We start from the raw sequence: 19,159 nt of genomic DNA on the forward strand, positions 1-19,159 counted from the left end.
GTTAATTATGTGGCCACAATATGATATTTGTTTCTGGAAAAATTCGCACTTGGGACGTTTTGCTCGTAGGCCCCCGTTCTCTCAGCCTAGTGAGCACCTGCTCCAAATTGGCAAGGTGCTCATTGTCGTTTTCTCCTGTTACAAGGATGTCGTCTAGGTAGCATTGAGTCCCCGGAATCCCTTGGAGGACTTGCTCCATAGCTCTTTGCCAGATAGCTGGAGCTGATGCTACTCCGAAAACCAGTCGATTGTACTGGTACAGGCCTTTGTGTGTGTTTATCGTGAGATACTTTTTAGAGGCCTCTTCAACCGCCATCTGTAGATATGCCTGTGCCAAGTCAATTTTGGTGAAACGTTTCCCTCCGGATAGTGAGGCGAAAATATCTTCTATCCTCGGAAGAGGATACTGTACCGTGTGAAGGACCGGGTTTACAGTCACCTTGAAGTCCCCACAGATGCAAATTTTTCTCTGTTCTTCAGATTTATCATTATTCAATGTTTTCTTCATGACTGGGACGATGGGTGTTGCCCACTCGCTCCAATCTATCTTGGATAATACGCCTGCCTTTTCCAAATTCTCCAGCTCTGCCTCGACTGCTGGACGAATTGCGTATGGCACCGGCCTTGCCTTAAAAAACTTGGGAATTGCCGCATCTTCCACTTTTATTGAGGCGGTGACGCCTTTCAAGGTTCCTAGTTCCTGTTGAAACACTTCCTTGGCGTTGGCCAAGATGTCTTTTAATCGTTCAGGTATGATGTCATCATCATTTTTTTTCTTACTGGTCACCGTCAGTGCCTGAATGGAGTGCCAGTCTAAACGTATCTTCCTGATCCATTCACGTCCCAACAGCGGTGGACTACCATCTTGCAGAACGTATAAATACAACTTCTGTATTTCCTTGCCGTTGTATACAACAGGCACCTTTATTTTCCCTTTGGGGTATACTTTCTGCCCCGTATATGTTTTCAAGATAATGGATGTGTCTTTCAAAGGTATATGCGGAAATAGCCGCTCGTAATCCCGTCGACTTATGACGGTCAGAGCTGATCCCGTATCTAGCTCCATTTTAACTGGGGACCCCGCTATCATGAGGGTAACCCAAATGGTCTGGTAATCTTCTTTGGCAATTACATTATGTAATTTGAGACAGCTTAGTCTCTTGTTTCCGGAGTCGCTATCGCTCTTCTGGTCTTCGGAGCTACTGTCCGTCATCATTTGTACCTTTCTGTACTTTTCCTTATTGATTTTTTTCCTGTCCGTGGATTTTTTGTGTCCAGATCGGCATACACGTGCAATGTGTCCAATCTTTCCGCATTGCCTGCATACTTTGTCCTTGAACCAGCAGTCCCTCTGGTCATGGGTGGATCTGCCGCAGCGATAACATCTCTCGAAATCCTGTGTCATTTCATGGGTGCCGAAGTCCTGTGGCTTTTGCGGTATCTCTGCAGCTCCTCTTGCGGCTGCTTTGTATGATACAGCCATACTGAAAGCCTTGTCCAGTGTCAAATCTTTCTCAGAAAGTAGCCTTTTCTGTGTTCCTTCACTTAGAGACAAATTCGTCTGCGGTCTCCTAAGAGAATCTGCCAGTCCTGCCCCGAATTGGCAGTGCTTTGACAGCTTCCTTAATTCGGTGAGGTAATCGGCGTTACTTTCATTCTTGTGCTGATTCCTCTTGAAGAATTTGAATTGTTCCACTATCAGCAGCGGTGTTGGGTTTAAGTGCTCCTGTAGGGTATCAACAATCTCCTTAAAATTCTTGTCCTTTGGTTTGGCTGGAGTGATTAAGTTTCGTAACAGCCCGTATGTCCTTGCGCCCATTAGATTTAGAAGTACTGATACCTTTTTATCATCTTCTATTTCATTTACTGTGCAATATACCTCCACTCTTTCCACATATGTGGTCCAATCATCTATATCGCTATTAAAGGCATTAATATTGCCAGCCTTAGGCATCCTGAAAAAAAATGGCGCCTCCTGCGCTTTCCTTTCTTCCCTGCAGAAAAAAATGGCGCTTCCCGCGCTTTCCCGCCGCTGCTGCTGCTGACAACGCTGTTCTCCGCGGTTTTTATTTACATAGGTTTTTTTTCAATAGGTGGAGACTCGTTCCCGCCGGATTCTCTGGGACTTTTCCCTCCCTCTGCTTGGTCCGAACGCCGACCTGCTTTGCAGCGCCGGCCGTCTCCCGAGTGCTACCCCCTCTGTCTCTGTTTGCCTCCGCCTTCGCTGCTCGGCCCCGCTGCAGAGCCAGCCGATGGAGCTCCAGCCCGCCGCCCAGGAAGGATTATTGCAGTACCTGCCACCAGCTCGGCTAGCTGGTGAAACCACAGTTTTTTTTTTTTTCTTTTCTTGTTTTTCTTTGACTTTCGTCTGAGGAATCGATCTCCTTGAGGTGCTGCCGAATTGCAGGTAAGTCCATTTCCAATTCGTCGCCACTGTTGTATCCGTGTGTTAATGGAGACACGGAATGCAGGAGTTGGTTTCACAGGTGTTTACTGAACAAAGTCTGGAGGTCAACTAACAGATACAAGACACTATACAGGCTTATATAGCCCGAGTGGCCATTACCGGCATTACAGTACACAGGGGGCTCTTAAAGGCACATACACCACAGCAGAAACATGGCAAATGCACTATAATGTGGATAAATGTGAGGTTATCCACTTTGGTGGCAAAAACAGGAAGGCAGATTATTATTTGAATGGCAATAGATTGGGAGAAGGGGAAGTGCAAAGAGACCTGGGTGTTCTTGTGCACCAGTCGCTGAAGGTAAGCATGCAGGTGCAGCAGGCGGTTAAGAAGGCAAATGGTATGTTGGCCTTCGTAGCAAGAGGGTTCGAGTACAGGAACAAGGATGTCTTGCTACAGTTGTACAGGGCCTTGGTGAGACCGCACCTTGAGTATTGTGTGCAGTTTTGGTCGCCTTATCCAAGGAAGGACGTTCTTGCCATGGAAGGAGTGCAGCGAAGATTCACCAGGCTGATACCTGGGATGGCAGGAATGATGTATGAGGAGAGATTGTGTCGATTGGGCTTATGCTCACTGGAGTTTAGAAGATTGAGAGGGGATCTCATCGAAACCTATAAAATTCTGTCAGGCCTGGACAGACTAAATGCTGGAAGGATGTTCCCGATGGTCGGGGAGTCCAGAACCAGGGGTCATAGTCTAAGGATAAGGGGTAGGACATTTAGGACTGAAATGAGGAGGAATTTCTTCACCCAGAGAGTGGTGAACCTGTGGAATTCTCTGCCACAGAGGGCGGTGGAGGCCAGTTCATTAAATATATTCAAGAAAGAGTTGGATATATTTCTTAAGGCTAAAGGGATCAAGGGGTATGGGGAGAAGGCAGGGACAGGGTACTGAATTTGAATGATCAGCCATGATCTCATTGAATGGCGAAGCAGGCTCGAAGGGCCGAATGGCCTACTCCTGCTCCTATCTTCTATGTTTCTATGTATGTTGGCCTTTATTGCAAGAGGATTTGAGTATAAGAGTAAAGGTGTCTTACTGCAATTATATAGGGCCCTGGTGAGCCCACACCTTAAGTACTGTGTACAGTTTTGGTCTCTTTACCTAAGGAAGGATATGCTTGCCATAGAGGGAGTGTAACGAAGGTTCACCAGACTGATTCCTGGAATGGGGGGATTGTCCTATGAGGAGAGATTGAGTAGACTAGGCCTATATTCTCTGGAGTTTAGAAGAATGAGAGGTGATCTTATTGAAATATACAAAATTCTTACAAGGCTTGACAGGGTAGATACAGGAAGGATGTTTCCCCTGGCTGGGGAATCTAGAACCAGGGGTCACAGTCTCAGAATAAGGGGCCGGCCATTTAGGACTGAGATGAGGAGAAATTTCTTCACTCAGAGGGTAGTGAATCTTTGGAATTCTCTACCCCAGAGGGCTGTGGAGGCTCAGTCGTTGAGTATATTCAAGGCAGAGATTGATTGATTTTTGGATATTAAGGGATATGGGGATAGTTCAGGAAAGTGGAGATGAGGTAGAAGATCAGCCGTGATCTTATTGAATGGCAGAGCAGGCTTGAAGGGCCAAATGGCCTACTCCTGCTCCTATTTCTTATGTTAACATTAAGACATTGAGAGTGTACAGCGTAGATTCACCAGGATGGAATACTATGGCCGCGAATTTAATAGAGGAGGCGGGATGGTGGTGGGAGAGCTGGTTTCCTGGTCCCACTCCCAGCTGCAGCCGCTCTGTAAACGGGATTGTCCCTTGATTGGCCTTGTCAAGCCCGCCCTGCACATTTCCCGGCCAATTAACAAGAAGCTGATCTGATGAAGTCATTTGATGACGCATCATCAGCCGGTTTCCTTTAAGGGACCACGTCCACATGGAGTTTGACAGTTGTTCTGTCAGTGTTTGACAGCATTGAGGTGCTGCAGACACTGACAAGCACTGCACACAGGTGAACGCTTGCACCCAGGCTCTCCACTGACTCCCTCCGTATGCTTATGGAGGGAGTCAAAGCACGCAGGGAGGTTCTCTTCTCTTCCAAGGGCGGAAGAGATCTCCCCAGGACACCAACGCAGCCTGGTTGTACATTGCACAGGAGGGCAAAAGCAGGGATGTCGTCAGGGGTCCCTGGCTGCAGTGGCGCCAACCTTTCAAATGATCTGTGGATCACGAAACGTTACTGCAAAGCCACACTTAAACTCACCCTGCTGTGCCACTCAACACATCCCCATCACTCTGCCTTCCATACCATTCTCCTGCACATCCTTACTCACACCAACTTACCTTGCACCTCCGCCCAACCCTCTCCATCTACTTTATCACTTCCCCATCTCACTAGCCACCCCTCACACTCACCCTACTGCAAACATACCAACTAACACACAAGGGTAGGCACTTGAGAGCTTTGTCATACAGTGAAATCTATTTTTCCAACACTGCCCTTTATTGGACAGATCTGTGCACACCTTGAGAAGTGTCTTACTGAGTTCCAGTGAATTTTGAGACATAACTTCCCCCGCTATAGTGGTGAGTGTGCATGGAATGGCTTGGACATTAAAGGGATGCTTCACGGTGCTGGTGTGGGATGGTGTCAACCTGGCGCATCATGTGGCAGCCAGGGTTTACAGCGTCAAGTGAAGAAAATCTGGCCATGGTGATGCCATCGCTGGCCTCCCGGGCAGCAATGTTGGCAGGGGATGATGCCGTGTTCAGTGCAGCATCAGGTGATGGCGGAGAAGGTTGGTGATGTTGGTGTTCCTGGTGATGTTGGTGTTGGGGCTGATCGTGGAAGGATTCGGAGGACCAAGGTCTGATTTTTTCAAGGGCACCAATGTTGCTGCAATAGATGACAGCTGCAGATGCAATAACAGAAGCGATCGGTCAATGGCGAGAGAAGTTCTCCCAACGAGGTGGCACTGGGCATACAGTTGGATCTAAAAACTTGTAAGCTAATGAAATCTCTGTATGTTTAAAAAATGCAGTAACCAACATTTTCTGCGCTCTGATACTCACCATCAGCAACATGGCATCCTTTACACCACTTCTGCAGCTGTCAGCTTATCAGAAACATCAAAACACGCCAAGTTGAGCTGGCGTGTTCCCCGAACAGCAGGTAACCCATGGGGGAGAACGTAAAATTTGAAGGAAGCCTCAAAATACTCCTGAATTGGTTCCTAACAAGCCATTTAACAAGCTGAATTGTATCCTCCGTCGCTTGGTGTCGGGTCAGTTCTCCGCTGACAGACCCGACACCTGGGAGACTCGTGTGGAGGCGGGTTGACAGCGGGTTTCCTACCCGGTCAATCTTTGCTATTTTGACAGCGGACCCGCCTCCAAACCCGCCCTCTGAGCGTTATTAAATTCTCGGCCAATAGTTCTGAGATACTGGGACTAATTCCATTACAGCACAGAAGGTCAAAAGATGAATTAATAGAGGTTTTTAAAATTATTAAGAGTTTTGATAGATTAAATAGGGAAAGACTATTCCCTCTGGTTGGGGAGTCAATGACGAGGGATCATCAATTGTCACAAAGAAAGTAAGGAGAGCTCAAATGCCTTTGCACAGAGCGTTATTGGAGCATAGAATGCTTTGTCACAGTGGTTCAGGCAGACACATTGTGCCAGATTTTCAGGGTGCCGTGAGGCGGGCTTTCAGGCGTGCGGGGGGCAAAAATCCCGAATTCGGGGGTCCCAACACCATCCCACCCAAAACCCGCCTCCATGTAAGTTTCAAGGGAGGCGGGTACCCGCCCCGCACTGGGACCCGCCGACCCGAGGCGGGAAGGGATTCGTGCCAATTAACTGCCTGTTAACAGGTAGTTAACAGGCAGTTTTTAGCCTAATCCCTATTTTGAGGGGTGTCGTATGGGCTTCCCGACGGCTCCAAACCACGCCAGGTTAGAGCAGGCGGGCCGTCGGGTTGAAGGACTTGGAGGGGTCGCGATGTCGGTGTTCAGGTGAGTGATGGGTGCATGAGTGCAAAGGTAAGCGTGTTTGGTGTGTCTAAAGTGTGTAAAGAAGTTTTACTTACATGTACTTACCTTAACAGCCTTTCTTCCTCTAGGCGTCGGGAGTCCATCACTCAGCCGGAACTGAAAGCTGAACAGCTGCAATCTGTCAAAAGTGACAGCCTTCAGCTTTCATTGCCGGTGAGAGTTCTAACTGAGTCTGTGTAGAAGGACTCAGGTTAGAAGTCAAACTGTCAGTGTTTGACAGTTTCACACAGCTGTGAAACGCTGATACTTCAGCTGTCAAAAACTCTTGACAGATGAAATTGCAGTCTGTGCGTCACCTGTTGCCGGGTGGCCCTTAATTGGCCTGCTGAGCCCGCTGGGTGGGCTCAACAAGGTCAATCAAGGGAAAATCGCATCGATTGGCCGGACGTCAATGGAGGCGGGACTAAAACCCGAAAGTTGTAGTTCCACCTCCTTCCCGACAGCTTAAGGAAAATCCAGCCCATTGCATCTTTAAGGGAAAATTAGGTAAATATTTAAAGCAGAGGAAAGTACGGGGCTATGGCGAGAAAGCAGTGCAGTGGGTTCAATTTTGGATTGATCTAGCAAAGAGACAGCACAGATGCAATTGGCCTGTGCTGTAAACCCTATGACTTCTAACATGAAAGGAGTCACAGCTCTGGTTGCTAGGTTTCAGCTCTGGCAAAGGTATCTGAACTCCACAAGCAAATTGCAAGCCACTATGTCCATGTACAATATCTCCTCCCGTCCCTGCTCCTGGGCCTTGTCCTCGCTCCTGGGTCCCGACATCGCTCCTGGGTCCCGACAGCGCTTCTGGGTCCCGACAGTGCTCCTTGCTGCAACGCTCCATCGCACCCTCAGTAAGCTCCCCGCTGGAGTGGAGCTAATCTACAGAACAAACGGGAAACTGTTCAACCTCCATTGCCTCCAGTCCAGATCCAAGGTCGTCCCATCCTCTGTCATCGAATGCCAGTATGCAGACGACGCTTGCGTCTGCGCACACTGAGGTCGAACTCCAAACCATCGTCAACACCTTCACCAAAGCGTATGAGAGCATGGGCCTTATACTAAACATCCGTAAGACAAAGGTCCTCTACCAACCTGCCCCCGCACACAGCACTGCCCCACGACGAGGCCTTGGACAACATGGACCACTTTCCATACCTCGGGAGCCTACTGTCAACAAGGGCAGATGTCGATGACGAAGTCCAACACTGCCTTCAGTGTGCCAGTGCAGCCTTCGGTCACCTGAGGAAGAGAGTGTTTGAAGACCAGGACCTCAAACCCAGCACCAAGCTCATGGTCTACAGAGCAGTAGTGATTCCCGCCCTCCTGTATGCTTCAGAGACATGGACCATGTGCAGCAGGCACCTCAAAGCACTGGAGAGGTACCACCAACGCTGCCTCCGCAAGATCCTGCAAATCCATTGGCATCCGGGAAGGCGCTGAACACCTCGAGTCTCTTCGCCGGGAGCAAGCGGAAGCCAGGCGCAAACAGCGGAAGAAGCGCACGTCAACCCAAGCACCCCACCCACCCGCCCCTTCAACCACCGTCTGCCCCACCTGTGACAGAGACTGTAGGTCCCGCATTGGACTCATCAGTCACCCGAGAACTCATTTTTAGTGTGGAAGCAAATCATCCTCAGTTCCGAGGGACTGCCTAAGAAGAAGAAGTACAACATCTCAGCTTGAAGGTCTACCAAGAGACCAAACTGTTTCGGGCAAAAGTTCTATTCTTTATAAGGCTCGAAAGAATATAGTTCCTGGAACTATTTCATTGCTTTCCAAGTTTTGCGCTGTTACAGTATACCATTTGACTTCTATTGTTACAAATCCAACCGAGCAGTTTTAATCTGCACTCGTTGGTCTAAAGGAATATAATTCTCCATTTTTGAAACTGATGGGCATCTCATGTATTCTTCAGTGAATGATACACAGTGATTAGGAGATAACTGTTAAACGTAAGCATGCTAACCCACGCAAGGACATGGAAAGATCCAGGTTTTGTTTTACAGGGGACTTGGTCTACTTATGAAAACTGCCATTTAGCAGCAATCTTTCCAATCAATAGATTAAAATGTTTGGAAACAGCCTGGACTGTAACACTGACTATCTTGCAAGACCCATGCATTTCAAGTGACATTTTTTCTGCAAGCATTGCTGGAAGCGGACCTCCCTCCATTGGGTCACCAGTGTGTGGGAATTGCTGCAGACTGTGCCAATGCTTCGGGTGCTAATGGGGAGTACTCCAGTGTAATTTGTCTCAGGGTTATCTGGTCCCCCTTAGCAGGGGGCTAGAACAGTTCAGGGAGCCTTTATTTACCTGCCTTGGCTTTTGCAGTCCTCCCAGTAAGGATCTCCTGTAAGGTACAAGGGTAATTTTGACTGCCCAGCACTGGCCAGGTCTGGGGTTACTCATCTAAACCTTAGCCAATATCCCTCATCTCTATTTGAAGCTAAGCGGAAGGAGAAAGGGAGAGAATATCTGAATCACTTTGCACTCTAATAGGAATAAATACCCAGAGTCTACTTGTGCAGAAGTTGCATGTTGGGTGTGATTAATGGGCGGCACTGGCGTGTTGTGGGTCTTCGAGAGCCGATGTCAATGAATGTAACTGGTGAGGCTCACTAGCTTCGCCCTTGCATTATATTTGGGCATTGGTATGGACCGGGGCTAAAGTGCCACTGGCAATGCTAATTTGAGTACAGTTGTGATTTCTTTTGCTTGGCAGCTTTCATCAGGGGAAGGCTGGCACTACTGATCCAATGGTATCTTCCTGGGAGGGGCCAGTGTAACCTGCCATTGCTTTGGAGATATTCATCACTGACCTACTGGGAATGTATCCAGAGTAGTGACCTTCAGCTTTCCTGCACGGAATGTAGTACTCTTTCTTTTATCTTTTTTGACTCAGGGCATCTGGTATAAGCGCGCTCTGAAATTTGAGCTGGGAATTTGATGCAAATGTGCCAGGTTGGCCAGGGAGGGGGGCTCGTCGGGGAGAGATTCTGTTTAGAGGACAGGCATTTAAGGCATTATTCATGCTCATCAAGTCAGCTAGGCTCAGTGGCAGTACACGCAACACTGAGCCAGAAAACTGCGGCGTCTTTGAAGAGTTCTGCTTAAGGCTGAGGTATTGAACAGCCATTGTTTGGTTCGGTTTTGCATGAGTGTCCTAATAAGGTTTTCCCCCCACAATGTGTTGGTTGGTCCCAATTGGTGCTGGCACCTAGAGTTCCATTAAGGACAGCAATGAAACTGTCCTGAACAGCAGTGCTGAACAGTTCGGACACCCAAAGTCCCAAAACAGAGACTATTGAGCTGTGAGAGGGAACATCAAAATAATTAAAATGCAAGTGCAGCAACTGGCTTACAAACTGCAGTAAGATTGAAGAGTTGATCCAAATTCACATCAGGAGATGTGGAATTTTTGCCAGGAGCAGGAAGCACAGTCTTCCAGAGGAGGAATAACAAATTGGTGTTACTGAGCATGTCCTGGAGCTTAATAGGACATGGGACTAGGGGACAAAGTGTAGTGCCTTCCTTCTTCGATATCACAAAATCCTATTTTCCTATGCGCTAAATCACAGTTTTCTAGAAACAAGCTGGGCTCGTCTCCCATGGTGTGGAAAATCTTGCATGAAGACATAAAATTTACAATTATTTGTAGTTTCCCCCCCCCCCCTGTATGAATCAGTCAATGGCCTCTGATTCTGTTCATCGCTTGCATTACACATTAGTGCTCACCACATTTTGCGTCAGGCTGTGTCAGTGAGTAGGCCATGCCTTAACAACACTCTTCTTCTTCTTAGGCAGTCCCTCGGAACCGAGGATGACTTGCTTCCACATTAAAAATGAGTTCTCAGGTGACTGATGAGTCCAATGCAGGACCTACAGTCTCTGTCACAGGTGGGGCAGACGGTGGTTGAAGGGGCGGGTGGGTGGGGTGCTTGGATTGACGTGCGCTCCTTGCGCTTGGCTTCCGCTTGTCGGTGGGGATGTGACACTTTTTCAAGGAGGCTTTGAGGGTGTCCTTGAAGCGTTTCCTCTGCCCACCTGGGGCTCTCTTGCCGTGCCGGAGCTCCGAGTAGAGCGCTTGAACAAAGTGTCTAATGACAAACAGCTACTTGTACATATTTAATGGCTTTAACACGGTGAACATCCAAATGCTCGCTGACCTAAGTTGAACCCCGTCCGTTCTAGCAATGCCTCGATTTTAAAATTCTCCAGGCCTACAACCACCGAGATCTCTGCGCTCCTCCAATTCTGGCCTCTTGCGCATCCCCGATTTTCATCGCTCCACCATTGGCGGCCGTGCCTTCAGCTGCCTGGGCCCTAAGCTTTGGAATTCTCTCCCTAAACCTCTCCGCCTCCTTTAAGACATTCCTCAAAACCGACCTCTTTCATGTCCCAGTATTTCCTTATGTAGCTCGGTGTCAAATTGTGTTTGAGAACGCTCCTGTGAACGTTTACTACATTAAAGGCACGATATAAATACAAGTTGTTGAAATGTTCTACAAGGCATTTCACAAGGAGAGGTGGGGGGGGGGGGAAAGAACTCACTGCTGCACCCAAACTCACAGACGTGCTGCACACTCCATTCCCAGAGAGAACTGGCACAATTACCGGTATCACTTTGCATAGGAGTTTCACATCCAGGGGCCCTGTGATATTTCATAAACCCCTGTCATTTAGAGCAGTCCTAGTTCTCAAAGAAAATTAGCAGGTTTATCCTTGTACTTGGCAGATTTACACACACATCTTTGTCAACACTAGCCAGAATTTGATGGTCACTCTTGATTGGGCCGTGCTCCAGTGGGATCAGGCACGGCTGCTGGGAAATGGGTGACAGAGTGCATCCCCCCACGCAAGTTTCTGCCCCTGTACGCTCCAATGTGCTGAAAAATAAAAATCAGGGGGGGGGGGGGGTCATAAAACCTAAGCCCATCTGTGCTAGGATAAATGGAGGAGAGGCATGCAACAACCTCTTCAACCAGTAGACCGACAGATTGCCCAGGCATGATACTCTCACACCGTGAAACTTGGAGCAGAACCCCTGTATCCTGTACTTTCGGAATGATGCCCAGGTCCAGGTAGACCCACATTCAGTCATTGACAATATCCAAATGGAGCCTCTGTTCACGGGGCTGGATCCTGTGCATGTTGAAAGCCGAGAGATGCTGGGCTGGCAGTTCCATTAAGTTCAGTCTACAGTCAGCACCAAGGGACCGATTCCTGCCCTGCTTTACGTACTGCACTGCAGTACTGGTGTTGGTCTGTCTCTTCACCACACTGCTGTGCCTGGGGACTACGGTCAAGCACCATTTTGCAGTGGTAGCTCACACTACTCATGTTGAATCTCTTGTAATTCTTGTGCACTTTCCTAATAGGGAAATAATATGGGGGTGATTTTCTTCTGCCTACCGCCCTGCTTACTCTGAAAAAACTGGGCGGTCAAAAGTTTAAAAAACATCCTACCACCCTCTGGCCTCCGAGCTAAATTTCAGAGCAAGCCTTGAAATAAGAGGCCTGTACGGAACAGGCGGGAGGAGAGATTGGGTCGATTAGGCTTGTACTTGCTGGAGTTTAGAAGAATGAGAGGGGATCTCATTGAAACTTATAAAATTCTAACAGGACTAGACAGACTAGATGCAGGATGGATGTTCCCAATGGTCGGGGAGTCCAGAACCAGGGGTCACAGTCTAAGGATAAGGGGTAGGCCATTTAGGACAGAAATGAGGAGGAATTTCTTCACCTAGAGAGTGGTGAACCTGTGGAATTCTCTACCACAGAAGGCAGTAGAGGCCAATTCATTAAATATATTCAAGAAGGAGTTAGATATATTTCTTAAGGCTAAAGGGATCAAAGGGTATGGGGAGAAAGCAGGGACAGGGTACTGATTTTGGATGATCAGCCATGATCTCATTGAATGGCGGCGCAGGCTCGAGGGGCCGAATGGCCTACTCCTGCTCCTATCTTCTATGTTTCTATGTGCCTTATTTAAATTGGGGTTCTTTGCAAGATGTAGGGCTTGAGATGCAGTTTTCATGCACCAGTTGTCTGACAGTGTGCTGCGCATGCTCCGCCTAGTCGTACTGCAGCTTAACCAAAGGGACCACCGCAGCTTGCTCTGGAAAAGGTCCACTGATTTTTGTGGAGCCAGAATGACAATGTGCAGAAATGTTCTCACCTGCTGTCAGCCACTCGGTGGCCCCCCCCCCCCGCACATCTTTATGGTCTAACTGTCTCAGCTCAGCTCTGCGGAGGAGCCGCTGGATTTACTGACCCCCTAAGTGGTGAGCCGTCTGTCAGCACTTGCAGTACGGTAAACAAATTCAAATGAGGCCCCAGCACGGAAATGGTTCAGGCCTCTCTCGATTGCCGTGGGTTGGACGGTGCGATCACTCTTCTCACCGCCTGAGAAACACGGCCCTATGGCCTTCTGGTTGACTGCGGTTTGGCAGGTTGCAGCCATACATAGGCACTTTACAAGAGTAGCAGAAAGAAGAACGTAAATGCCAGGGGGAGATTAGGAGGGATGGATGAAGGCTCAGGTGCAAAGATGGATTTGAAAGGGTTTTTAAAACAGAGTGAAGTGGAAAGGCGGAGGGGTTTAGGGAGGGGTTCCAGAGCAGGGCCTAGGTAGCTGAAAACTCTGATGGTGAGGCAAAGGCAGGGTTGGAAGACTGAATAGTGGGAGAGGAACAGCAAGTCTGGAGGCGGTTGCAGAGGTAGAATGAAGCAAGGCAATGGGCAGGGGAATTTGAAGTTGGACGAGGATTTTAAATTTAATGTGCTGGGCACAAAGGAGCCAGTGTAGGCCAGCAAGGGCAGGGAGTAATGGGCAAGTGGGAGTTAGTGCAGGGTAGGACAGAGGCAGCTGCATTTTGGACATCCTGAAGTGCTTGGTGTGGACGAAGGAAAGGCAGCAAGGAGAGCATTAGATTATTTTAATATGAAGGCAACAAAGGCATGAATAAAGCTTCAGTGTCAAGGGGGCAGACTGATGGCATCAGTCTTTCTGATGCTCAGCTGAAGGAAGTTGTGACTCATCTAAGACTTGATGATATAATGCCCAGCGACCTGTGGGTGGAAAACCATCTGGGTGGATACAAATATATTATTCCTTTGGTGGGTGAATCCAGAACAAAAGGGCATAACATTAAAATTAGAGTTAGGCCATTTAGGACTGAAATCAGGAAGTACTTTTTCCATACAAAAGGTAGTGGAAATCTGGAACTCCCTCCCCCCAAAAGGCTGTGGATGCTGAGGATCAAATGAAATGTTCAAGACTGAGATCGATAGATTTGTGTTGGGCAAGAGTATCAAGGGATATGGAGCAAAGCCGGGTAAATGGAGTGGCGGTACAGATCAGTCATTATCTAATTGAATGGCAGAACAGGCTCGAGGGGCTGAATGTCCGACTCCTCTTCCTATGATGTTCCTGTGCTCAATTTTTCCTTTAGATGGAGGCTTTCAGAACTCTAAAGGTCCAGGATGCATCAATCCCTATCATGGTTCTGGAGGTTACTAAGTAAAGGGAGACAATCCCTCGAGTCATCCTGGAGACACAACCTCTTCTATAGCTTCAGTGATCAACAGCTTCTCAGTCGTGTTCCTGAATATTTCCCTTGAAGGCAAATCTGTACAGATGCTCTTTCTGGAGCCAAGATGGCTACTGCATCCCAAGGTTGTCATGTGGCAGGCCCCATAGACATTATGAAGCCAAGATACTCTTCCATCAATTAAACTGATTGTATCCAACACCTTAGCAAAGCTGGAACAAATAACACAGGGAGAAGTTGTGTGATATTAAAGAGCGCCGAGGACAGGCGGAATGAGTAGTGGTTATGGGGCAGCACCTGTGGCATCATGAAGATGCCACCAGTACCGGGGGTAACTTGCAAGCCTTTCACAAAGATGGGGTTTTTAGCACTGTTGCCTCACAGCGCCAGGGACCCGGGTTCGAATCCGGCCTCGGGTGACTGTCTGTGTGGAGTTTGCACATTCTCCCCGTGTTTGCGTGGGTTTCCTCCGGGTGCTCCGGTTTCCTCCCACAGTCCAAAGATGTGCGGGTTAGGTTGATTGGCTATGATAAATTGACCCTTAGTGTTAGGGGGATTAAATACGTGGGGTTACGGGGATAGAGTTGGATATGTGTTGGTGTGGGGGTTACGGGGATCGGGTGGGATATGCGTCGGTGCAGGCTCGATGGGCCGAAATGGCCTCTATCTGCACTGTGGGGTTTCTGTGGTAAATGGCTGCTCTGCAATCTTCTTCTGGGACATGACTGCCAAGCTCTCAGCTAGACGCTCCAGAACTGATCATCGTCAAGACCAGGCCCTATAGATTCCAGTTGTGAAGAGCACTAAAACCTTCAAATTCCACAGATAAACTTACAACTCCCAGACAACGCTTAGGTTTACAACAACAACTTGCATTTATATAGCACCTTTAACGTAGTGAAACGTCCCAAGGCACTTCACAGGAGTATTAAAAGACAAAAAAAAAATTGACACCGAGCCACATAAGGAGAAATTAGGGCAGGTGACCAAAAGCTTGGTCAAAGAGGTAGGTTTTAGGGAGTGTCTTAAAGGAGGAAAGAGAGGTAGTGAGGTGGAGAGGTTTAGGCAGGGAATTCCAGAGCTTAGGGCCCAGGCAACAGAAGGCACGGCCACCAAAGGTGGAGCGATTATAATCAGGGATGCTCAAGAGGGCAGATATAGAGGAGCGCAGATATCTCGGGGGTTGTGGGGCTGGAGGAGGTTACAGAGATAGGGAGGGGCGAGGCCATGGAGGGATTTGAAAACAAGGATGAGAATTTTGAAATCGAGGCGCTGATTAACCGGGAGCCAATGTAGGTCACTGAGCACGGGGGTGATGGGCGAACGGGACTTGGTGCGAGTTAGGACACGGGCAGCCGAGTTTTGGATGACCTCAAGTTTACATAGGGTAGAACGTGGGAGGCCGGCCAGGAGTGCGTTGGACTGGTCAAGTCTAGAGGTAACAAAGGCATGGATGAGGGTTTCAGCAGCGGATGAGCTGAGGCGGGGCGGAGGCGGACGATGTTACAGAGGTGGAAATAAGCGGACTTAGTTATGCTGCAGATATGCGGTCGGATGCTCATTTCAGGGTCAAGTATGATACCAAGGTTACAGATCTTGAGATTGGAATTGTAAGAACACGTTAATCCTTCAAATAATCCATGGAACACAGATATATTACAGTTGCTGAAGGACACAGTGGGTTGGACGAGGAACTTCCAGGGATCATTTGCCAGTGTGTGCTGCAATATTAATCCACTCAATGAGGGAAACAGACTCAGACATTAGGACACTACACCCGCTGTTCATGAACATAATGTTTCACCTAACTCGATACTCACCAGATCAGGTTTAAAAATAAAAAGGGAATTTTTAAAAGCAAAAGGTAACCTAGATACATCAGCACACTGGTGCAATATATAATTTCTAAGTATATGAATTACAGGAAACCCTTTGGTATCTGGCACCAACGGGACCAGGATGGTGCCGGTTGATGAAAAATTCCGGATGACAGAGAGGGTTATCTGCCGAGGCTATTTTTAACAAACAAAAAAATTTTTAAATCAAGAAATGTGCAGTATACAGTAATTGGGTACTGACCTACAGAATGTTGCGTTAAATGGATGGTGGAAGATGCTTGATTAAGTACAGTACTGCCAGTGGAGGGTAATCCATAACTCTTTAATTACTTAACAGTAAAACAAAACTTATACAGTAAACGACTGTATACAGCGCGGGAGAGTCAGACTCCTGTTACTTCGGACTTCCGACAGCGCCAAGAAGCAGAGTAGTGGCAGTTTGGAGAACTACCCCCACTGACTAACTCGGCCACTGCGGGAGACTCGGACTCGGCAATATTTCCGGTTATTGAGGTGTTGTTTTCGGAGTATGAATTTTGCCGGTTAATAGAGAATTCCGGATATTTAGGTGCCGTTTAAACGAGAGTTTCCTGTATATTCTACTTTTCTGCAGATGCTGTAATCCTCCAATATGCAAGGAACTGGCACAGAACAATACAAGTTTGTGAAACCTCTTTCACAGACCACTGCCCATCATTATTAATCTTCTCCATAGACTTAAACACACACTCAAACACTCAAAGGGTTAGCGTCATAACTGGCCTCTCAGATGTGGTACAGGTCAACATGACGTTTGAGCTGGGACAAAGAGACCACCACATACAGGGTGGTTCAGTCATATCAAATCCAGTGATTTTAAATAGGGGGCACTCGTAAATACAGCGATGCATGCTGAGAGACATTGACTTCAGGAAAGACTGATTGGTGTGGTCTGTAGCTGTTTAAAATGTCACTTACCCTAAAGTATTTGTAAAAGCTTCACCTCAAAACTACTGTTAGCATGCGGATTTGTGTGCCTGCTTCTACACTAAATCAAAATGCCAAGAGTGAACAACTGGAAATCAGTGACACAGACTGCTCGGCTATACGCTTGCTTACCATTCGAACGGTCTTCAGTCATCCCGCTGTCCTGTCTTGCCTTTAAGAATGAGTGGTGAGTGATGCACCCTACCGTCAGCTCCTGTAGCTTGCTCAACGGCTGAGCTGCAAGAGTTTGCTCCGTAACAGTGTAAACATTGGTTTGTGCACGGCTCCAGCTCGGGCGAGCTCACCCGCTCCACAATTTACACCTGGAAATCAGCACAGTCCAGCCTCGGTCACAGCAGAGTTTTCTGAAATCAGCCACTTCAAACTTTCCCCAAAAACAAGCGAATCGGGGCGTGAAAGGGAGAGCTGGCAAACAGTTAACGACACTTCAGCAAATAGCTTTCGACCATCTCTTAAGAGTTTACTGGGAGACTACATCAGGGCCAATGTGACGCGCTCAGCAAAGACAACAAGGAGCTGTCACAGCGCTGGGGCCCCTGCTTTCAGTGCAGAGAAGGCAGCACAAATCAGTTCACGTGATAGTCACCCAAGGACGTCAACCTTCTACACTCCACAAGCTGTGCTGGATATGCACATGGCAACACTGATAGAGTTACTATATTTACACTGGACTTCCTGGCTTTCCACGGCCACTGCAGGCTGTCTGAAGCAAAGAAAAGGAAGAGCGAGGGTGGTCTTGTAACTGCCAACTCCGTTAAACCGCTTATTACAAGGGCACTCACTCAGGTCACATAAGAGGAAGCAGCTTCCGAAAACAACAAAAACATGCTTATAACTGAACTTGCTCTCACGCTAGAATGTCTTTGTAATCCTGCTGCAGTATTGAAAACTTCGCATTGTAAGATGCTGCAACACTTGCCACCAAGATTTACTATGTATTCAACTCATGCTGTAGCTGCCCCTGGGAGTGTTTGATGGGACAGTGTAGAGGGAGCTTTACTCTGTATCTAACCCGTGCTGTAGCTGCCCCTGGGAGTGTTTGATGGGACAGTGTAAAGGGAGCTTTACTCTGTATCTAACCCGTGCTGTACCTGCCCTGGGGGTGTTTGATGGGACAGTGTAGAGGGAGCTTTACTCTGTATCTAACCCGTGCTGTACCTGCCCTGGGAGTGTTTGATGGGACAGTGTAGAGGGAGCTTTACTCTGTATCTAACCCGTGCTGTACCTGCCCTGGGAGTGTTTGATGGGACAGTGTAGAGGGAGCTTTACTCTGTATCTAACCCGTGCTGTACCTGCCCTGGGAGTGTTTGATGGGGACAGTGCAGAGGGAGCTTTACTCTGTATCTAACCCGTGTTGTACCTGCCCTGGGAGTGTTTGATGGGACAGTGTAGAGGGAGCTTTACTCTGTATCTAACCCGTGTTGTACCTGCCCTGGGAGTGTTTGATGGGACAGTGTAGAGGGAGCTTTACTCTGTATCTAACCCGTGCTGTACCTGCCCTGGGAGTGTTTGATGGGGACAGTGTAGAGGGAGCTTTACTCTGTATCTAACCCGTGCTGTACCTGCCCTGGGAGTGTTTGATGGGACAGTGTAGAGGGAGCTTTACTCTGTATCTAACCCATGCTGTACCTGCCCTGGGAGTGTTTGATGGGACAGTGTAGAGGGAGCTTTACTCTGTATCTAACCCATGCTGTACCTGCCCTGGGAGTGTTTGATGGGGACAGTGTAGAGGGAGCTTTACTCTGTATCTAACCCATGCTGTACCGGCCCTGGGAGTGTTTGATGGGACAGTGTAGAGGGAGCTTTACTCTGTATCTAACCCATGCTGTACCTGCCCTGGGAGTGTTTGATGGGGACAGTGTAGAGGGAGCTTTACTCTGTATCTAACCCGTGCTGTACCTGCCCTGGGAGTGTTTGATGGGACAGTGTAAAGGGAGCTTTACTCTGTATCTAACCCGTGCTGTACCTGCCCTGGGAGTGTTTGATGGGACAGTGTAGAGGGAGCTTTACTCTGTATCTAACCCGTGCTGTAGCTGCCCCTGGGAGTGTTTGATGGGACAGTGTAGAGGGGGCTTTACTCTGTATCTAACCCATGCTGTACCTGCCCTGGGAGTGTTTGATGGGACAGTGTAGAGGGAGCTTTACTCTATCTAACGGGTGCTGTAACTCACCTGGGAGTGTTTTTTAAAAATTCGCCAGCATTTATTGCCCATCCCTAATTGCCCTTGAGAAGGTGGTGGTGAGCCGCCTTCCTGAACCGCTGCAGTCCATGTGGTGAAGGTACTCCCACAGTGCTGTTAGGTAGGGAGTTCCAGGATTTTGAC

The 19,159-nt window shown here is 48.2% G+C and overlaps 1 protein-coding gene across 3 annotated transcripts in view; it reads right to left on the bottom strand.

Annotated features, from left to right (window-relative positions):
* Positions 1–19,159, bottom strand: part of LOC147097597 (cAMP-dependent protein kinase catalytic subunit alpha-like) — a 263,178-nt gene that overhangs the window by 155,825 nt on the left and 88,194 nt on the right. Inside the window, exon 1 of one of the 3 annotated variants that reach the window (XM_085971565.1) lies at positions 16,947–17,405. The exons of the other annotated variants lie outside the window; for them this stretch is intronic. Within the exon in view, the coding sequence (XP_085827691.1) occupies positions 16,947–16,968 (22 nt within the window). The 5' untranslated portion in view covers positions 16,969–17,405. Of the gene's footprint in view, positions 1–16,946; positions 17,406–19,159 lie in introns of those variants that run through there. 3 annotated transcript variants of the gene reach the window in all.

This window comes from Somniosus microcephalus, chromosome 31, assembly GCF_052327205.1.
Source record: "Somniosus microcephalus isolate GS21.2 chromosome 31, FLI_Smic_1.0, whole genome shotgun sequence".
NCBI lineage: Eukaryota > Metazoa > Chordata > Chondrichthyes > Squaliformes > Somniosidae > Somniosus > Somniosus microcephalus.